Source organism: Leptonotus elevatus, chromosome 18, assembly GCF_054856555.1.
Source record: "Leptonotus elevatus isolate MCC_2025b chromosome 18, RoL_Lele_1.0, whole genome shotgun sequence".
NCBI classification, from domain to species: Eukaryota; Metazoa; Chordata; class Actinopteri; order Syngnathiformes; family Syngnathidae; genus Leptonotus; species Leptonotus elevatus.
This window is the reverse complement of record NC_141256.1, coordinates 3,366,616-3,389,556: the sequence shown is the minus strand read 5'-3', so window position 1 is coordinate 3,389,556 and position 22,941 is coordinate 3,366,616. Positions and strand designations below refer to the sequence as shown.

At 37.3% G+C, this 22,941-nt stretch overlaps 1 protein-coding gene across 2 annotated transcripts in view; it reads right to left on the bottom strand.

The window, feature by feature from the left end:
• Positions 1 to 5,349: 5,349 nt before the first annotated feature.
• Positions 5,350 to 22,941, bottom strand: part of cdk19 (cyclin dependent kinase 19) — a 56,042-nt gene continuing 38,450 nt past the window's right edge. The window contains exons 6-14 of one of the 2 annotated variants that reach the window (XR_015090854.1): positions 18,564 to 18,695; positions 18,101 to 18,244; positions 16,313 to 16,382; positions 16,045 to 16,117; positions 15,856 to 15,953; positions 15,570 to 15,648; positions 13,419 to 13,664; positions 9,219 to 9,332; positions 8,560 to 8,706 (exon numbers count right to left, since the gene is read on the bottom strand). Coding sequence is in view for 1 of the 2 variants with exons in the window: in XM_086061304.1 (XP_085917430.1) it covers positions 8,581 to 8,706; positions 13,419 to 13,664; positions 15,570 to 15,648; positions 15,856 to 15,953; positions 16,045 to 16,117; positions 16,313 to 16,382; positions 18,101 to 18,244; positions 18,564 to 18,695 (968 nt within the window). In the remaining variant the exon portion in view is untranslated. Of the gene's footprint in view, positions 8,707 to 9,218; positions 9,333 to 13,418; positions 13,665 to 15,569; positions 15,649 to 15,855; positions 15,954 to 16,044; positions 16,118 to 16,312; positions 16,383 to 18,100; positions 18,245 to 18,563; positions 18,696 to 22,941 lie in introns of both variants that reach the window. The other variant, XM_086061304.1, reaches the window with a different exon arrangement.

Below are 22,941 nucleotides of genomic sequence, written 5' to 3'. Positions count from 1 at the left end.
TAAAGTTTCAAATCCATCTGTGTTCTGTCATACCAGCACTAAGCTTAAATCTTACTTGAGTGTTTCTCTTTTTTTTGTCTGTGGTTCAACAATAAACGCCATTCAATACTATTTACTGCCTCATTTTAAGCATGTTTCAACACACACGAAAATAAATAGGCTGAGGCAAAACTGGAGGTAAATATGGTGCAAAAGTAACTTGTAAAAAAATGTTGTACCTGTAGAAAAAAGTATAAATTTGTATCTGTAAAAGTTGTGATTTGTACCTGTAAAAAAAATGTGTACCTGTAAAAAAATTCAAGATTTGAAGCCTACCTTTGGACTGTGACTTTCTGTCGTGAATGTGTTTCCTTTTACCTGGGCCATTTGTATTGTCATAGCTGAGACAGTGTAAACATACGATCAATAGCTTGTCCCTGCACTTCTTTAATGTCTTCAAAAACTACCTGTATACTTGAACTGAGATATATTAAGCTCGACACCCTTTCATATGATGTGAGTTCATGATGACATATTTGCCGTTTTTAATTTCAAAAGCTTATATTGTACATACTGTATCCCATTTGTTGTTAAAACAAGTTTTGCAGTGAAATTCAAATGATCATTCTTAACACTTGTAAACATACACATTTGCCTTCAACACTGAAGCCAAATAAAAATAATGCAAATGTTTATGAACAATGTCTGTGTCTATCAGTATTACCACTATTTCTGATATTAAGATGTGACAAAATCATTGTTTTTTTCTGGCTAACAAGATAAAGATAAACCATTAACCGATTACGTATAATGTCAGTGACTGTGTTTTGATAATGACCCAGCTAGGAAGCTATGATTATTTTTTATTGTATGAATATGCTGACCCAACCATTCTGTTTGCACAGATGCCAGCATGCAGTCAATCAAAGCTACTTCTTGATCCATCTCTAGACGGTGGCACATGGTGTGACATCAAACCTGCTTCAAAGTGGCTGTGAAGTCCAACAAATGAGAATCCTTGATACACTGGTGACTGTTCTGAGAGAATTTCACTGCAATCACCTTTGGGAAAGTGAAGAAATTATGCTTTCTCGACGTCTTCCAATTTTGAGCTTGAAATGTTAAAGGAGTACAATTTAATCCATATTGAGAGTTATTTGAAATAGTCAGATCAAATAACATGTATCATTCAATAAACAAGATTGTGCATCATTTAAAATGTTTTATTTGATGTCCAGATGAGCCGTTTCTGCATCCATTGCTGTGGTAGTGTCAACCTTGATTTGAAGATGGGGGGGGGGGGGGGGGGGTATTCCATCAACGCAGCTAAAGAAAGCTCATGCAAAAAAGTGAGGCTGGAAGTGAACACCATCTCCGAAAAAAGCGCCAAGTCGTTCCACTAACCCATTGCAGCCGCGTCTAATCAAGGCTAACGTAAGCCAGGCTTGCATAGCCTGGGTTTGTACACGCTCCCGGGGTAGACAAGAAGCCCTGATGAGTCGATAGGCGAACTTGCGATCAATTTTGTCAAAAGACAGCAAAACGAGAGCAGTATTCTTCTCACAAACAGAACAAAAGTTATTGGTGAAGCTGTATGAGGAATTCAAGACTCACCAAAAAAGGCAATACTGTTGCTATCAATAAGACGAGGGAAATATTATTGGCAAAAAAAATAAAAATAGCCGACAGACTAAATAGATAAGTTAAAAAGTTTCATGTTAGATGTGTATTTCACATTAATAGTGTTATTAATTATTGATTTAATTTAAAGCACTTCGAATTGACCAACATGTTCATTCTTCACTGTTACATCTCAACAGTAGCCAAAAGCGATCATGGCAAGTCGGCAAGTAGCCTATAACAATATATATAAAAAATAAGACTAAATAGGTGCTGAGCTGTAAATATATGTTGCCTATTATTGTAGCCACCAGAAAAAAAGACTAAGGCCACTGCCATTGGTGGGGGAGGGGACCTCCACCTGCTACATTCACATCAGCAGAAGATCTGCAAAATAAAACAGTCTTTTCCTTAATCCGGCTTGATGGAATACCCCCCGGTGTCATCTCCTGTCTCTTGGCTGCTTGCTGATAGAGTGGGTCATCCTTTTCACTGATGCTTCAGCAGTGTCTCCAGCAGTTGTCTCCACCTTTTGAGCAAGATTTTGAAACTTATGAGATTTTCATTTAATTAAAAACAAATAAACTAACATTTGACCTAGTTACTTTTGTTAAAGTAGCTAGGTGACAGTGACACTGCTCACATCTTAGTGAAACAGATAGACTAGCATTTCAAAAGCAGAATAGCCAATATTTAAATAAGAGTAATGTTACAATGGAAAATTTAACTCAAGTAGAAATTAAAAGTGCAGAAAAAAAACTTGCACAAATATTTGAGTACTGTGAGTGATGAGTAAACTAAGAGTGTAAGAGCCTTTTTTTTTTTAACTGTTTGCAAAGCATACATTGCAAAAATACTGACATTTATCAAGAAATTGTAATATTTAAAATTAAATGATTAAATACAGAGGATAAAGGGTTGAGGTTAAAATACCTGTAGCGGCTTAAAGATTCACTCGCAGTAAAAAAAAATGTTTTCATTTTATTATGATAGTAAGAGTACAGATACTTGAATATAATGTTACTCAAATACAATTAGCTGAGTACTGTCCACTTTTGGTTATAGGTTTAGGTTATCTTGTAAAACATTCAATAGGGTTCTGTAGCTCTATAGTAATTTTCACATCTAAGCACTAAGCAGCAGTTTATGATATATTTTAGATTATTATTTTTTACAGGTACAAGCTATCTCAGCTATGACAATACAAATGGCCCAGGTAAAAGGAAATACATTCAGGACAGAAAGTCACAGTCCAAAGGTAGGCTTCAAATCTTGAAATTAAAATCTTCAATGTGTTCAATTTTCGTGACAATTAACAACATGAGATGAGCTAGCTAGCACCGGATTACGAGCTATGATCGTACAATAATTCTTACCTTCATACTAAAACTTCTTTCTTTCTGCCCACTTTGAGTGCTCTGCATGTCAACCAACATTTAAGCTGTTCCACACGGTGTTTGTATATTGAACCATGTTGAAATTTTCAGGCCTGGGACGTCATCTTCTTCCAAAATGACGCGTAAACTGGTGTGGCTACTCTGTTTGTTTGGAATTTTGGACTTGTGCATATTAATGATAAAAACGTGCCGTCCTTTGAGTTCAACCCACTGTCGTTCGCTCAACCAATGAGGTTGAGCTTTAGCCCGCTCAAATCCTCCAAAGCCCGCCCTCTTCTTCTACGAGTAAAAATCACGGTGCTCTACAAGAACGAATCAGTTTTGCACCATCTGTCGCGAGAGATTTGGTGCGAAAGTCACGTGACTGGACAGCAGCAGAAAAAACACTTGTGACTCCTAGTGGCGACTTCTTTGACTACAAGTTGTCATTTCTACAGGTACAAATCACGACTTTTACAGACAGATACAAATTTACACTTTTTTCTACAGGTAACATTTTTTTTTACAGGTACAATTTTTTTTACAGGTGCAAATCACGACTTTTACAGATACAAATGTATACTTTCTTCTACAGGTACCATTTTTTTTTAATACAACTAAAAAAAATTTTTTACAGGTACAAGTTACTTTTGCACCATATTTACCTCCATACAAAACTCTTAACAATAACTTTAATATTGTAGTTGTTATTCACAGTGGTGTCGAACTGTAATGCATCATAATGAGAGCTGTGTCTGATATTTCAGTTCTTGCTTTTGTCACTGTTCCAAACTAGGCCATGGCTAAACTAATAGTTTAGTTTTACAGATTTTGACCCCAGTTAAAATTCTAATGCAACTATCCGTTGTTTTTTTCATACTGATACCTTGAAGACGAGTGTGCCTAAGAGAACAACATAATACAGTAAATGGTCCTCTACAATGAACAATAGTCCTTGTAAATTCTTACCACACCCAATATTTGTCAAGCATATTGTTGCAAAAAGTCCAGGTATTGTCAAAGTTGGAAATTTTCCATGGAAATGTATACAAATAAAATAAAATCCCTGAGACGCACAAACATGGTAAAATTGCATTTTAGTCTAACTTCAGAGGTTTCTGCTAGACAGTGACACTAGCTGAACTTCCCATTCTAGTCCACATATCCACAGGACTACCATCTGAACTCGTTATTGATGGTACAAGTATATGTTGTCACTCATGCTAGTGACGTGTACGGTATGTTTAACTGTGGGGTTGTTGTTAATTTGTTCCTCAATAACTGCTCTCTCCAAGTCATAAATTTCCTTCAAGTGGGCGCAGTACAATTCCGGGCTGAGTGACTACTGTGCTAGAACCCCTGAAGCTGATGCCAAGTCCCAACTTGCCTGCACGAGGTTCGCTTGTCAAACCGGCAGGCTCATCGAGACAATGTGGCGTTCGCTTGACTCATCCAACAACATGTCCTGAGAGTGACATACTTTGAGTGTTCATCATCCCAGGAAGACGTTCACTCCGATGAATCTTGTTGTGTAACATCGGGCTCCAGCCTTGTGCTAGTCTAGTGAGAGGTACGGTCTAAATCTGCACGGAGGTGAGCTTGACTGGGTTTAGGTATTTTCACAGACGCATGCGGCTTTGCACAGTTAAAAATGGGTTTGTGCTGCCGTGGACATGACCAACTTTATTTGCCGCCAGTCAAAACAGCTAATTCCCTTTAAAATTGGAGTGTGACAGGCGGTGTTCTTAACATGGCAGATGAAGAAACTGATTTGCTGTCGTCCATGCAGGAGGTCGAAGTGCAGCCTACATTACAGTACACTGTACAAAAAAAACACAATTCAGTTAAAAAGGGAACTACCCAAAATGTTTGATTATTTAAACCAAAAAGTTGGGTCAAATGAATAACCTACAAAAACAACCCATCCTTTTTTTTTTGTACAAAAGCCATTTTAGTGGCGGTTGTTTTGAGGGTCATTTGAACAGTTCCTTTTTGACCCAATTTGGCTTATTTTTTGACCCAACTGTTTTTCTAAGTGTATGCTTATAAACAAATACAAAACAAAGAGAATTACACTTTAAAACACTCACATAGGTTAGCTTTTAAGTGTGCTAGCTTAATGCTAACGCTAAATAGCAAATGGCGCTATAACATAATTCAGCGACAGATTGAACACAAACTACAGTTTATCGTATACTGCCCCCAGGTGGCTAAAGTGGGCACACCATAAGGAGCAGATAGGTTCCATTCAGTAGATGCAGAGGGCACATACTGTTGAATTATCCATACGTTAAAACATACAAAAAAACATACTTGTGACCTATACACAGTTAAGTCATACTTTAGTTGTGGTTGATGTGAAATGCAACGTATGCAAATGAGATAATTTTTATTATTATTATTTTTAATCACGATAGAGGATATAAAATAAATATACATGACTTTCTTTTTCATTTTACAGTCATTTGTACAGTGGAGTTTGGACAAATTCACAAAAAGCAGCTCAATAAACGTGTTCTTCTATTAAGTATTCTGTTCCTTTGTGGTGAGCAATTGCTGCTTTATATATAATTGCTATTGGAAAGACAATACATAGCAGAGCTAGCATATGAATATTTAAAACCTGTGTGGGAGAACGTAGAAGGGTGGATAGACACTCCACCCTGCAAACAATTCTGCTGACTCAATTCACTGAGCGTTTACATCTTAGCATGCATGATGGGAAAGTGGGATACTGGCCAGACAATGCCTTTAAATGTCCAACGGCCATAAAACACATCGCAGAGGCAGCACTGCAAATGGAGTGTCCGCCTGTCTGTCTGTACACCGTGGACAACAACAACTTCTCATCATTTCCATTAAAAAAAAGGACAGGCACATGCAAATACTATCAAAAAGGAGGAAAAGGGAGATTTTTATACAAGCGCATACTCCTTGTGTGTATGTGTCCATATACACAGTACATTATTTAGTGTCGAAAGCAAGACATTTGAAAAACACTTGAATTTATCACTTAACATGTGAGAAATACCAGGGCATCAAAAGACGACATTTGCATCAAGAACTGCAGTCCTTTCTAAATATGACCCAGCTAGAATCCACTGCTACATGAGAACAAGAGGGAAATGCATGGGAGGAAGCAAGAGAATACAAAAGGACATTTAAAAGAAAAAAAAAGATGGGTGACTAACAAAAGGCACCATACACACCTCCCCTGTAGAAAAAAAAATACATTGTGGAATTCAAGGTCTTAGATCTCGATTCTACTGTATACTGAGGTGGTGTTAACACATTCAGTAACAAATGTAGTAACAAATGTGACTAATCTGACAGGTCCCTTTCTACAGCTACTGTATTAAGGCAGAGGAAAGTTTACAAAAAAAAAGTCTACTATTCATAGATAGACACAATAAATATGATTGTATACGATATCCATATATATCCATATACATACATATATATATATTCTTTACAATATTTAATTTAGAGTGCATTTCAAAACAACAACAAAAAAGAGCAGACACGTGTGTACTGTTTTGTACAAATGTAGGACTTACACACGGTGATAAAAACACACGCGCGCGCGCGCGCACACACACAACCATGAAAACAAAGCCTCAGCATTAATGAAAAGCTCGAGTCTGGCAATAAGATTTGCATAGGAGTTGTTTGACATACTGTACGTTCTCAGAGGAGGAATCAACATAAAGTGTCTTATCTCTTTATGTTGACCCAAGGTGGAGGAAAGCCTTTAAAGGTATTTTGGTTTCATTCCTCTCGAATATTAAACGACCAAGCTGTTAGTTTTCTCTATAAAAGTGCAATTGGAAAAGATCCAATGTTTGCAGATAAAGATCCGGTACAAAATCGTAATATCAATACATTTTTACACAGATTTAGGGATGCAACTATTAATTTGGAGTTTCTATAGAAACTGTGGTTAAAACATTGGTTTTACACGTCATGCACTTTGAATGTGGAAGCAAAGTCTAATTCTCTTTTTAGCCACTTAGTGTCAGTGTTTCCTCATATATATATATTTTTTACTTGAGGTTGGTTGACTACACCTTGTCCACTCAAAATGGTATTACGTCAATGAATTGGGTGCCCTCTTTAACACAACACGCACGAGCGGGAGTACTAGATTCAAACATTAAATTAGTTTTAAGCGCATAATTAAAACATAAAACAAGTAAAGAAGCTATTCTTGAATGAATATGACACAACCAACTAATCAAGCAGGAGCAGTTCTAAATAATTAATAGTTTTGGAATTTTCAACAAGCATTGTGGAATGTCCCATTTCTGTCAGTTATTTTTTATGTGCTGATTGTAACAGTGAGGAACTTCAACTTGAAATGGCCGCCTCGATGTAACGGCACTAAAACCGTGTGATTTCACTAAAACCATGTGATTTCAACCAGCCAATCAGATTCCATTTGCAATGCCAACCTCAAGACCAGCACAAAACGAAGCTGTTTTCGATTACTTCACCTGGAATAACGAACGTTAAATAAATAAATCACCACATAAACAAAGTTAAGTATTATTATAATGCTAGCAACAACAACAAAAAAGATCTCCCACCAAACAGGACAGCATAATTGTCTGTCACTTATTCTGTTGTGTTAAAGACCACACCCATTTCTTTTTTTAAACGTGATACAGTCCTGGCCAAACCTGTGCGGCGTGCTTGGCCTGAGGGGTAGGGAGGGTTGTTTGGGCCCCCAAGCATTTGTTTCAGCTCTTTTGCAGATCGCTTCGACAGTCAGTGCCTTTTTAGTGAGTCAAAGGTCAAACATGCATAAAACTCCCACCCTTCCACACACACAGCAATAACAACAATACAAAACAATTTGACATCAGTCAGTGACAGTCTTATGAAGCACACAAGGTTGGGTTGGAGGGGGAGGCGCTTCCCATTAGCTGCCCTGTATGTTTATGCGCACGTTCAAGTTCATGGCGGGATGCAAAAGTGTCCACTGGCAGCCCCAAAACAAGAACACACTCCCAAACTCCTCCAGTTTGTGGCCAAGCGGTTACTGAACGGAGTGGATCAGAATGTACATAAAAAGACTTTGCTTCTGTACATTTGAGCTCTGAATACAGGAACCTGTACAAGAACACGATTATGCGCGTTCAATATTTCCCTGCATTTCGTTCTGTTTTATATAATGTATTTTTCTTTTCTTTGTACTTAAAAGGACAGGGTAAGAGGATTTAGATGACACTAAAGGGCTTTCCGTCCTGCATCTTGTCCGCCTCCATATGTGATATTTACACTGACATCAAGCTTGAAAACGAACAAGTCAAATAGAAAAAGGTGCGATATAAGGTCAATATAGGAGCTGCAATCCGTCCTCGTGAAGAACGTTGTGTTCATAAGTGCCATACGTTTGGAGTATGTGTGTCGCCTTCACATATATATTACACCAAAATGTGTCACCAGCCCAGAGAGGCAGTATTTGCTTCTTCTTTTTTTTGTTCCTATGGATTTGCCTTTATGTCACTAAACGTCAAAACGCTGGTTGCGTCCGATGGTGACATCTGTGGAGGTTAGAGGAGGAGGAGGTCAAACCCTCTGCGGGTCCAGGAATGACTCGGCCTCAGTAACGATGGGTCTGGTGGGAATACTGGGAGCTCTGTTGGGATGACGACGTGTATCCCATGGTGCTCTGCGGCTGATTGGGGCCTTGGATGTTGCTTTGGTAACCAAGACGGGAGGTGGAGTGCTGATGGAGATCAGTGTGAAGAGGAAAACAGCACATGTTCAATGAATTTAATTATGAAACAGTACACATAAGAGAAAAAGTTCATCGTTTGCGGCACCACTTTATCACAGCAATTTATTTTAATGGGTTTTATTTTTTACAGTAAATCATTCAGTATACGACGGCGTATTAGGGCCACGTATAGATATATTTTTTTTTAGAGGGTGGGTGCAATATTCTGAGAAAAACTCGTAAATTTGCAACTTTATAAAGTGGCAAATTTGAGACCTCATAAAGTGGCAAATTTGCAAGAAAAAAACTCAGAAACTTACTAGAAATGCACGTAGCGTACTACTCAGATGCTTTTCCCAATACTTTTCGGTCGGTTTTTCAAATAAGGAGATAGTAATTGCTTCAGCAGAGATTAACCATATGTGACCGGCTCTGTGCCCAAAAAATCTAAATTGAGATATTCATATATTCAAATTCTGCACTTAATTCCTTTTAAAATAATACATAATACATAGACGTACCTCAAAAATTGTTACAGCAATATCAAAGTTGGAAGGTTGAAGTCCCTTGTTTTGAGAAAATCGGGTTCAAAGTTTTGGTACTTGCATGTTTCAAATGTCCATAGCAACCAGTACCTTAGGAAAAAAATATTAACCGGAAAATTTCATGAACTGTTAAAATATCAGTGGAAAGTCAATTCCAATAGCAGGCAAGGTCATCGTCCGAGATTTGAACCCTTTAAATGTTTTGGAAGTTTGACCTCTCAACAGATGACATCAGCCTCAACTTTGAAGATCACATTCACCTTACAATTCATCTTCTGAGGCATCAGCCAAAGTTTGGTTATTTTATTGTTGCTCCTTTGTGGTATTTTCTTGCTTAAATGAGGTCATATTACTACCACAGTAGGAAATCTGATTTAATAATTTTGTGTCAATTAAAATATTATTTGCCATTTGATGTGGCCTGTGATAAGTGCTTTATTGATAACTTATCATGGATGTTATATCTTAAATGCTTTTGGTTATATGAAGAAAATAAAAAAAATTGTAAAAAAGTTTTTTTTTGGGCCCACCTCACCCCAAGTAATACAAGATTGAGGGACACTACACTATTATAGTTACATGTAAATATAGCCTGTGTGCATTTTGGGGCGGGGTATCATAGTGACTATTTTGAGAGGACGATCGCGATCATTTTTCATCTTCAAGTTTCATAATTGATAACTCATTTTTATGTTAAGTCATCCCACTTAAAAGAGCAAAAAAGTGAACAAATGTGTAGTGATATTTGCGGAACAGGCAGACTTCATTTGTGACACATCGCTGAAGCGACGTGTAACGGCGTCGTATGAAATTGACAACATCGACAAGCGATCAAAACATTACATTAGTATTTACAGTGCATTACATTAGCCTACATTACATAGAAGGCACTGGTGCATGTCATAACTTTTAATTCCCGACTCGCTGTGAGTGAAGGAGCAGAGTGGGGGGGAATGTGCAGCTGCTCGCATGTTTTTTTAGTGTGTGAACGTCAATTCAATTAAAAGTAGAAACTGATTCATTAAGAAAGAGATCCCGAAATTGAAGATTATCTCTGTCTGTTTGGATTACAGATCGCCAGTATCTGGAGCGATGACAACATAGCTTCTGCTTCAAGGTAGGATGACTGTATTTTGACTTTTTTTTGGTTGCTATGTCCATCCAGCCATCCATTAGCAGATCCGCTTATCCTCACAACATTACCGTATATAAATCATTTGTGAATTACGTTTGAGGCTAGGAAATTCGGGTTGTTTTTAAACAGTTGCGCAAGCTAGCAGCTAGCTAGCAGCTAGGCTAAAAACACTCCCCCTAGTTACGATGCATAGTGTCTAATAATTGCTTATTTTCACACACTTCTGTTACAATTTTGACTTTTGTACAGTTAGGAAATTAAAACTAGAGTCCTCAAGGAGGCTATTTTTGGAGAAATCTCAAAATGGACATATAATGTCCAACTGTCTAATAATGTCGAATATCTCTAGATTAATCCTGCCGACATGTGGACCATTTTGCCGGAGCGGGTCACATATGATGTTAAGCATTTGCTCTTTGAAGCCTTGGGTACGGCCAGCGACAAAGACACCTCGCTGAGGATCAAGCATTTAAGTTTACTTGTACATTTATGCTTCCAGAATTATTATTTACACATTCATAAACAATTTTTTGTACAAGTAGCTAAATTGATGTGTGAATCTGCTGTACTCTGTCATTCACCTGCATTTACCTAAAGTATGCTAGCTTCTGATTGGTTAGTGTTTAGTCAGCTGATAGGGGATCAGGAAGTTTTGTTTCTCTAGCTACCGTGTATAATGAGTAAAGTTTAAATTAAGAAAGAATTTGTCGTCTCCATCCTGCCTTTTCATTTTATAAACAGTTTCCCATTAACGCATCCTCATATTAGACGAGTATATGCAAGTTTTTTTGCAAGAAAAAAACTCGCAAATTTGCCACTTTCACTTTATAAAGTGGCAAATTTGCGAGTCCCCCCCCACTGAAAAAAATACATTATATATATATATATATATATATATATATATATATATTAGGGGTGTTGGGGGAAAAAATCGGCAATATATCGCGATATTACAGCGCACAATTTTCTAATAAATTCATATGCAGCCAAATCGATTTTTAAACATCAATTTTTTATGGGAATATTCAACAAAACGTCTTACTTAGGGTTAGGATTTACACATTAAGCATGGAAGAATGTTATATTAATGGAACATTAAGCCTTAATATTTTATTTCAGTGCTGTTCAAACATGAAACAGACTGCAACCTGTTAGTTAAATGCAGTGGCTCAGTTATAAGCCTGAATTTTCAGATAAATAAATACATTTTTATACAAATCTTACAGTGTACATGTACAAGTTTACTGATTAGTATTTTCTAAATTTGAGTTTAAAAAAATAATCGCAATAATCAATTTATAGATTTGTATCGGGATTAATCGGCATCGAATCGTGACCTATGAATCGTGATACAAATATATATATATATATATACTGCGATCACCTGAAGGAGACAGAGAACGTCCCCCAACTATAATATTGCGAATAAATCTGAAATTTCCCCTAAACAAGAGCCAAGAGCAACCCTGTGTCTATTATGTCAGCATTGAAGCAGAGTGTTGAATGGTGCCCTTCGGGGATGGAATCAATGATGGGTAAAAAGTAGGACGACAACAGTGACAGCTATGTCCCACAGTGGCACGCTGTTGGCTATGTCAATCAATAATAACATCTGCTGGTAGCTGATGCTGTAGCATGTGCCACATGCAGCATTGGATGTATGGAATTGTGCTGCTCATGTTTGACTGAAACAGAAATCTAAGGCAGCTCATATATGACTCTACATACACGTACACAACCCACAAGCCATTTTGGTGCTGAGATAAGACAGCAAACAAAACTCAACAGGCATTACGTGATGTATTTTCAGCTGTGTCTGCAGGACAACTACTGTTGTCTACTTTATAACACATGTGTATGTATTCCTTACAACACAGATGAGGAGTCCCTTTTTCTTTTATCGCTTAGTTCCTTAGACCCCAATATTAGATTTATCATTTAGCAGAGGCATCTTTTGTTGAATTACAGTTATAATTCTTTAATATATATAAGTTTCCGCCTGTAAACATCTAAGCATGTAATTTATACATGTGTTTAAGGGAGGTTTTAAAATCTCTGAAGTCATCTTGTTTATGTTTAACAAATTTAAAACATCATAAATCATGCTGTTTCTACTAAATACTGTTTCACATGTTCTCCAATTTTGATACTGTAAATGTATAGGATCGTATACCGAGAAACGTTTCTTGGGAGGAGCAATATGGCGGCCTCGCGGCTTCAAAAGTCTTGGCCTATCGGCTATCCAGTCATATATTCAGATCAGTGCAGTCACTTCTCATCCAGGATAAATAATATATGGCTCTGAATATTGTTATATTATCTGAATATTTGTTGCTTAAACAGTTGTAAAACCGCAATTATCAATGCTAATCGTTAGCATGTTGTTGCATTTACCATTACATGTTAGCAATAAGCTAGTGGGCCGTTCTTATGGCGCTGTTGTTTGGTTGTTTTAAATACATAATACAATACAAATTTTGAGTTGTTTAATTTTATACATTTGTACATTTTTATTTTATTTTAAAATAACAAATTTAATACATTTTGTTTCATCCTAAAATAACTTATAATAACAGTATAATTATAGTGTTTCAAATAATTTTATTTGTCTTAAAATGTTTTACGTTTAAACATTTTCTTGTTTTGTACCAAAAAATAAATGATATAATCGTGATTAATATCTTCTTCATAATTGAGCATCCCTAGTGCACTGTGGTAGTTATCACATAACATGACAATGACATGTGACAAGTCTATTTAGTCACTGCTGTTATTATGTACATAAACACGATATTTTTCTTTTTTCTTTTCCAATATGAGTCTTTTTTTTCCACAATATCTTGATTTTTTATAGTCTATCATGAGCTTTTTTTTCCTTCTTTTTTTTCGTCAACCTCCGTACAATATTGTGATATTTATCGTATCGTGATGTTTGGATATGGTTACATCTCTAAACGCTACACATAATTTGTTTGCCTTATTGTTTCCAAAATTAGGAACTTCATTTACAACAATAATACATGTCAATATTGTGGACTAACCTGGTACTCTGACTGGAGCACCCCGGTGCCTGAAGAGGTACCAGAGGGTCCAATGCGGGTTTTTTTATTGGGGGGCCCTTGGTCCTGCCCATGCTGTAAACCTCCGCCAGTGTTGGCTCCCGTGGCTCCGGAGGTACCATTGGTTTGGGTTGAGTTCTGCTGAGATTGGGCTTGTTGGGCTGCCGTTTGTTGCTGGTTCTGCGTCTGAGTCTGGCCTGTTGTCTGCTGGTGCTGTTGCGTCTGGTTCTGCAAGCACACAGGGCAGCAGATAAGCAGTGAGCTGCCGTGTGAAATGCTTTTGGAAACTAACCTGCTATATTCTATATGACTGTGATTAAGTATTTCAACGAGGAGAACAGGAGAATTCTGAACATTAAAAGCAACGAGTAAAAAAAACAGCTCACTATTTTAACATGATTTTTTGTTCCCGTGAAACTTACTACACACAAACCACAATTAAAAATGTCTAATTTTCAGGCACTTTTCAACAAGGTCAGTCAATTTGTGACCAAGGCCAGAGTCATGGACACGTGTATCAGCTGGTGTTTTCCAACTTAACGGAGGAGTTGTGGATTCCCACAGGCTGCACAGACCAAACAATGCCTCTTTCTTTATCAGGGGTCAACCACAGGCACGTGTGCCACTGCTGGCCAAGCTGTGGCTCAATCTATGGCATGCATGCTACAAATGTGTTAGAGGGATTTTGTATAGCATTTGTACAAGTTGATGTTGACTAGTTTTTGGTGATAGATGCCCCAAAGTTCAAAGGATTTTGGACCAGGTCAAAAAATAAATGAATAAATAACCTGAAAAACAACGACAATAAAAAGACAAAGTAATTTTGAGACTTATAGACTTCTCCCAGCTGACGTATACTGTAACATACTGATTAATTTTCAGTTTGCAGATTTGTATGCTAGCTGTGTAGCTGTCAAATAGTTTTCTCTCTAGATATATATTAATTTATCTGTTAATTTCCTATTCTTTCCTATTCTCTACCGTAACGCAGTTCCAAACAGGCTTGTGTTAGTTAAACTGTACCACCAGAGCACTTATTCTGGTGCTTCACTACTATAGATTCCACATTAGCGTAGCGGTTAGCATTAGCTACTTGTCTTCCTTTAGTCACAACTTAAGTTACAATACTTTTCACAAGTGTATCTTATTTGTCGCCATGGAGATGATTAGTGGCTTAGAGGAGTGTGTCCGCACCATGGAAGGACAAGGCCATGCTAGCAGGCTATGCTAGCAGTGCGTAGCTGGTGCGGCTCAAGTTAGCAAGCATTGCCCTGGTAGTTCCTGAAAGCAGGGAGGATCGTGACTGTTGGACAAGGATATAGACGCATGTATGGCTGGCAGCGTCTCCAGCTTTGTGGTTAGATAAGCTATTTTCACATTGAGGCAGCTACGATGACATCATCAGCAAATAATAAGCAATTGGTTGGCGCAATCCCGGGGCATCTTCGGAAAGTCAAATCTCCTAACCTTATGCTACTTTTCCTCAACCTTTGTTGGATTGCATCAATTTCAATGAGAAATGAAAAGGTTCTACCTTTCAAACATAAGAAAGGACAGCACACCTTCCCTTTTGATTTGAACGTATATTTCTTGGTTTCATTGACTACCCACTTGTGAAAAAAGTTTAATCATTTTTATTAAATGAGTTTTTGGATAAGATAGGAAGGGAAATTTCCTTGGCAAAAACAAGAATCAGAAGAGGCCCCAAATCTGTAGGCCTACCCTAGATCAAATGCATACAGTGTACTGCATACAACTGCTGGCAAATCACAAGGCACAGATAGAAAAACAAGCATTCAAACTCACATTCACATCCTAAATGTGAGGCAGACATGCTGACCACTATATCATTGTACCGCCTAAAACGCAAGATGTGACCCAATGTGAATAATCCTTGTAGGCCGTTGTAAATAAGGTTGTTGTACAATGCACAATGAAGTTTTTGTAACACCCCCGGCAGAAACAAGCGGTATGCATTGCATGGCATTGTGAAACAAGGATAGCCTATAACAAAGAGATCCCACATTAGACCTGTATCAACCTGCTGCTTTTATATAGTTATTTGCTTCCCTACAGGGAATTTATTGTTGTAAAATTTTAAAGTTTTGATTGATGAAACAGACATTGAATGACCTTTTCAGCTTTCTCCTCTGGTTCGTCTTCGTTGAGAAACTCTCTCTTTGGGTATGGGATCTGGCACCCAGCAAACACACTGGAGGTAGAAGATAGAGATAGAGGTCAGTTTTACTTTTGCATAATCAAATACTGTACAGTCAGCTGGATGAAACAGTAAACAGGATGAAAAACAGTAAAGGAATGTAAACGTCATTCCACTTCGTGGACTACATCACAGTGTGGCTGCTTTGTTATTCTCGACATCAAGAAAAAAGTTATCTTGAAAATGTTTGCTGTGGCTCACTCAGTGGTTGGTAACGGGTCCTCCAGGAAGTAGGCGTCCTGTAGTGCTTGTTCTGATGTGATTCTTTTGGTGGGGTCCATGGTGAGTAGTTTCTGGAGCTGAAAGCAGAGGAAGTGCAGGCATTTACTGTATTTCTTATATTAGATTATTATTTTATTTATTGATTATATTAATAATAAATGCACTTACCAATAGAAAAACTTTGCTATCTGGTTTGACTTTATGTTTCTCCATGTATTTGATCAAGCTGCTGTTTGCATATCTGTTTTAAAGAAAGAAACAGGGAAAAAACTAATCTAAATACAATTTAAAACTGAGTATTTAATTCAATGTGGTTGTTGAAATTGATTTTGCTTCAATTAACTCATTTTAATGGATTGGACAAGCCCCAGATTAAATTTGACCATGTGGTGACCGGGACTTATTAAATAGTCAGAGCCCTGCAGAATTCACTCACGTTGTTCTTCTGAAGTCTTTCTGAAGTGTTGGATATTCAGGCATTTTTCGGATGTCTTCCCAGTCTTTGTCTGCGCGATACAAAATCAAAAGGTAAACCAGAGAGCATTAACGACAATGGCCTTATTAAATGTGTTGTGCATTGTTGTGTATAGACATACGACACATTGATTGTTATAATATAGGGCCCGACCAATTAATCGTCCGCCGATTATAATCGGCCAATTATTGGCCTTCAGACAACGGCCAATTGGGTCAAATGGCCGATTATTTTCCCCTTAAAACGTTATCGAAGAAAACCGAAGTTTCCGACGTTGTGAAAGTACCCTGAATGCACGATTTTGCTTGCGTAGCATTAGCAACTAGCAAGCGTGTAGCGTATGTTCTTCTGGTTATTTGTTGTCCCTAAGCGTCCCTTAAGCTGTTTAATGACACGACGTTAAGAATTACATCCACTTTAGATACAAAACATGCTTCGTTTTCAAAACATCGCTAGCCTAGCGCTAAGGCTAAAAGCGAAGGGAAGATCCCATTAAAATGCTAACAGGAAGTTAGCATCGACTTCGGGAGTGTTTTTCCTTCAAATAACAAATATCCACACACAAATCTTGTGGGAACACATACCCACAGGTGACGTGAGGTCACACTATGCAAAGGCACAAATTCTTCCCTGTGTGAAAAACAAGTTATTTTAATAGAATTCAATCGCAACTTTCTTCTGTACTCACTTTAAATGTGTATGCCATGGATGCACGGCATCACACTGCCCCTAAGAGGCCAAAACACACAGGAACAGTCAGAATTTGTTCTTACTGTTTTTTCAGTTGCTATTATTTTAGTTTATTCTATTCTTATTTCACTTTCTTATTGTTTTAATTTGTCACTGTCCTTTCAACTTGTATTTAAATCGGCCACAAAAAATGCATATTGGTCGGACCGTATTATAAAACATAAATGACTATAGAGTATTGTTTATGCTCTGTCTGGATGTGTAGCTACAACTTGTGTTTAAAAAAAAAAGTAAATTTAAATGTTTATAATTACCGCAACATCAATGCAAATTTTGCTAGCATTGTGTGATGTTAGCAATGGCTAGCGAAAAACAATGTGTTTTGGTTGCATACACATGTGATTCTTGTTGTTTTACAGTATGTTTCTTTTCTTTTCTTTTTTATGTGAACTCAACTTAGAGTGGTAATAAACATAGTAGGCATTGGTTTGTAGCTCAAAGTTTAGCAAGAAATGGCTTGTATCTAAAAAAAAATTCTAAGTTGAGGTACCGCTGTTCTTTAAAAAGTATGTTTGAGTATGTTTAAATCTGTTTAAAATATGACGGCGGGGTGAAATTAGGGATGTTTGATACCACTTTTGATCGATAAAATGTAATTTAACACAATGGCGAAAAATTGTCAACAAAGATCTAGTGATGGTTTACTGAAAGTGCCACAGTAAAGCGCCAACTACTGCTGAGGAATACTTAATCATTGTCAGAGTTGTTTGCCTTAAGTATTAGTGGCTGGTATCGGCAGCCTCCACAAGTACCCAATACTTTAAAATAAGGCTGGTAAAACTTTAAAAACGGTTAAAATAAATAAATAATAATAATAAAGTTTATTTTTTATTTTTTATAAGGTCTCTATATCACAGCATGCATGCAATAAATGTTAGAAACATTTTTGTAGTGGCGTCTACTATTATCACATTTTTGCTAGTGTATGAACAATGTAAATGAGATATTTATTGATGATGATTTAGTAACGGAAGAATGTTTTTCCAAATGTGTGCAGACCTGCGGGATAACCCATGACGCTAAATATCCTGTCCAGCTGGTCATGATGAAAGGGGTTACTGGTCTTGATGTCTTCTTGGCGACAATGAAAAATTGGCTCTGATGTTAGCAGCTCTGCGAAGATGCAGCCAATGGCCCAGATATCTATTTTCATACACAAACACAGACAAACACGAGTTAATCGATCATAATTAGTGATGACACATTTCTGTTATTAAAACTAAACTTCAACGGGGGACTGACTGCATATAATTTAGGGTTCCACGAGTCTAACAGCTGGAAGAAAAATGACATATGTATGAGGTGCTAAGAGGCTCCGACATACTGTACACGTTACCACGTGTTGAACATGACAGCAGTTGCCTATAGAAACATTCCTTCATGAATAGCACACTACAGATACAGCATGTATTGTATAGAGACACAGACCCTTCTCTGTTTTTTCTTCAGCGTCCAGACTCACCGATAGCTTTGGTGTAGTGGCGAGCCCCCAACAGTAGCTCAGGAGCCCTGTACCAAAATGTCACCACCACAGGGTCAAGGTCAGCCAGTGGCTTGAGGGGAGAGTTGAAGAGTCTCGCGAAACCCATGTCAGCTACATAAGGCAGGGCAAGGAGATAGAAATATAGACGTGAGCAAATACACTGAAAATTCTATCAAATAATTGAGCATTCAGATACAATATAAATACGTTAGTTTTAAGTGTCCCAAAGAAGTATTTATAAGTTTTTTTCATGTGTTTTTTTTATGCTAGAGCATACAGAAGGCTTTGATGCAGTCTCTCAACTACAAAGAACAGTTGAAGAAATATTAGTTATTACACAAACGGCCAGCAGATGGCAGCAGAGCTAAAGATATCAACCAGCGGCCATGTTGAAAAAAAGCTCATTACTCACATTTCTAAATAGATTTGTGAATAATGATGAAACTTAGCTATAATCTAATGCTAATTGCTGCAAGACGGAAACAGATAGTAATATACTTTTTTTCCTGATGAAAGAAGATACTCTAATCTTTCTTTTTGTAGGTTCCATGATTTTATAGCAATAGAACACAATTTTCTGTTGTGAGCCTTGCAAAATCAGTCAAAATCCAGTAAAACAGCCGGGAGTGAAAGGGATTGCTTCTGTGAAAATGGCTGGGAATGAATGAGTTGATGAATGCCCTATTGATTTTCATTTTTAGATATTATATATTATATTATTATATTTTTAGATCATCTTTCCCACCCCCTAAATCAATGATTTGCATAGCAGAAAAACAGTATTTTCTTGACTCGAGAATCATTAGGACGTGAGATTTTGGGCTATGAGAAGAAGTAACGTCAGAACCACATTAGCGATTTTGCCAGATACATTTCAATAAGCAGAGGTGTGAAATCCAGGTCCAGGAAGTAAATACCCTGGCCACAGTTTGGCTTTAGCCACTGGTGCTAGCTAGCTAGCTCCCTAGCAGGTAAACGAGCACCATGGGAACTAGCTAGGGAGCTATCTAGCTAGCACCTGAGGCTAAAGCCAAACTGTGGCAGGGTTTTTACTTTCTGGACCTGTATTTGCCACTTCTGTCAGTAAGGCTTGTAAAAAAATTAATTAAATAAAACTGTGTCAGGCTGTCAGCATCAAAGTGTGTAGAGTCATTTTTATTATTAGGATCCTGCCAGCCTATATGGGGCACTTGTTTTAGCGGCTAGCTGCTAGCTGCTAGCCGCTAGCCACAAACGCTTGGAACAAGCACCGCATCTTAGAATGCCAGTGTAACTAATTCTTTTTTTTTGTGTCCTTAATTTGAGATTGAACATGATTTCAAGAAGAAATTGTGTTGATGTTGATGACAACAGTTTGTGATAGCAATTTCAACTTAAACTGGGCTCCAGCTATCCACCATCAAGTTGGGAAGACGAGTCAAGTCAGCCACCACGACACCATGTGCTGCCACAAACAACTTCAAAATAAAAGCGTACAAAGTCACTGATGTGCTACTGTATTTACGAAGATTTTATTTTGAAGTTAACCTTCTCACCAGCTATATTGACTGTATACCAAATAAATGTTTTTGGCACAAGGCAGATTCCTCAAGCATTTTGTTTTTTTAAACTGAGGTACTGTGTCACGCACGCAACTCTGTGAAATGATCTCAAATGTGAAACTAAGTTTAGTGTTAAATTTAAGTTTAAAGTTAGCTTTACTTATTTACTTTTCCTTTTTTTCAGACATTGGCTGGCAATGAAAGGGCATTCCGTGTGTTGGAACACTCAAAATAAAGTCAGGCGGGTACGCAGCGTGCATTTTTTAGGAAATTCATTAAAAATACACTGTGGAAAGCTGATTCGACATGGTGCATAAAAATCAAACACAAAGGCAAAAAGGAGCTGTGTGAAGTCTGCAAACTTTGATAAATAAATGTTTTATTATTCAACATGAGGCCCATGTCATTTAATTTGCTTGGACACGTAAGATATTCATCATGCCATATTTGGTGATCTTAACTTTGATGAAAAGCTGAATTTTAGATTGTCTTGGCAATAAAAACACTAAAGTTATGACTGTGTTGTCAACATGTTTTATTGTTTATACTTTTTATTATTAACTACAGTTTTTGTTTTTTTTGCACTTACATACACACATGATAGGAATCTATGCAGCGTTTCAAGACTTTGTAAATGAGTTTGGAGGCGCATTTGTGATGTCAGTGTGTTTTCATTGGAGTACATCCTAAAAGTGTTTGAAGCATAGACACGTTCAAAATTCCATAGTAAGGTACGAAATAAATATTTACAATTTCGACTAATGAAGGGGTCACACCCACCCCATGCTTATTTTGTTTAACTTGTCCAGACAGTGTCAGGACATGCAACAGGACTCCCCCGCAAAATTTCAGAGACTTTCAAATATGTGAAGGCATCTACACTTTGCAGACATGTTTTGACAGGTCAAGTCACAAATGACATGACAGCGCTACAATTGTTAAGTGTCCTAAGATAACTTTTGATAAAGTTAACTGGTCCTTCCTCTTTGCTGTTTTAAATAAATTTGGCTTTGGGAAGTCATTTATTCACTGGGTGTCAGTATTATATGATTCTCCTAAAGCTACTGTTACTACTAATGGGATTATATCTAAGAGTTTTACTCTACAGAGAGGCACAAGACAGGGATGCCCACTGTCGCCTTTATTATTTGCAATATTTATTGAACCGCTTGCATTAGCCATACGCCAGGAAAGAATGATTCAAGGAATTCACTCTGGGGTAACAGAACATAAAATTAATCTATATGCCGATGATATTTTACTTTATTTAGAAAAGCCTGCTATTTTGTTAGGGGAAGTATTTAACTTAATAACTAAATTCTCACAGTTATCAGACTATTCTATTAACTGGACAAAATCAACACTTCTACCTATTACAGAAAATTCATGGAACCCTGCAAGCCAGGACCCATATTACTCGGTAATTTAAAATACTTAGGCATAAAAATCTCACCTAAATTAACTGATTTAGTTAATTTAAATTTCACTCCACTTCTGGATAGCATTTATAGTGACTTGGAGCGCTGGAATAATCTTCCTATTTCTCTAATAGGACGAATAGCCACTATTAAAATGAAAGTTTTACCCAAAATAAACTATTTTTTCTCAATGATTCCATTTAAACCTACGGCTAACTGGTTCCAGTTGTTGGACTCAGCCGTTACAAAATTTTACTGGAAAAAAAAAAGAAGCAAAGATTAGTCTATCTACTCTTCAGAAAAATAAATCCAAAGGAGGTCTAGAGGCACCAAATTTTATGCACTATTATATAGCCAACCAGCTACAATATATTATTTTATGGGCACAACCCAATAGAGATACTAACTGTTGGCTGGAACTAGAACAGAAGGATTGTAATAACCTCAGACTCCTAGATTTACTCTTTATTACAACATCGATTAAGCGACATAACTGCTTTAAAAATCCAATGATTTCCGCCACCCTGACTGCCTGGTGGAAGGCACTAGAAATGACAAAAGCCCAAGTGGAGCCCAGCGGGCTTTCTCCCCTATGGCATAACCCCGACTTTCAAATTAACAACCAATCGTTTTATTTGAATGTGTGGGAGCAGAAAGGAATTACACATCTCCACCATCTCTTCTCAGATAATATGTTTATATCATATACATCCTTGCTCCAAAAATATAAAATAAAAAACGGAAACTTTTTTACATTATTTGCAAGTTAAAAGTATGATAAAGAAACAAATTCCAACACTCCAGGGTACGCTCCAACCGCCTGTTTTAGCTAAAGATATTACCAAGCTTTCTCCGACAACAACAAAAAAACTCTCAAAAATATATAAGTTACTTTCATATACTGATAAAACGTCTTTACCCATCTCAAAATGGGAAACAGACTTGTCTATAGCTCCGGAATCTGTCTTTTGGATTCAAGTTTGTGAAAATGTTTTTAAAATGACAAAACACACAAATTTACAACTTATCCAATATAAAATTATTCACAGAACATACATTACTCAATATATGATGAAGAAAATGGGACTCTCAGACTCCGACATTTGTCTCCAGTGTTTACAAAACACTACAGACACTTATTTTCATGCTTTATGGTTATGTACTCCGGTTATGTGTTTCTGGACTAAAGTCTTAGAAAAACTTTCCGCTGTCTTGGACTGTAGGATACCGTTCTCTCCAAACTTGTGTTTGCTAGGTGACTTAACAACAATTGACTTACCACATAAACAATTTCAATCTATACTTGTAGCCCTTACTATCGCAAAAAAAACAATGCCAGTGCGCCTCCTGCCCCCGCCCGGTTGGGGAGGGCCCCGCTGGTCACTCCTCTTAACTCAC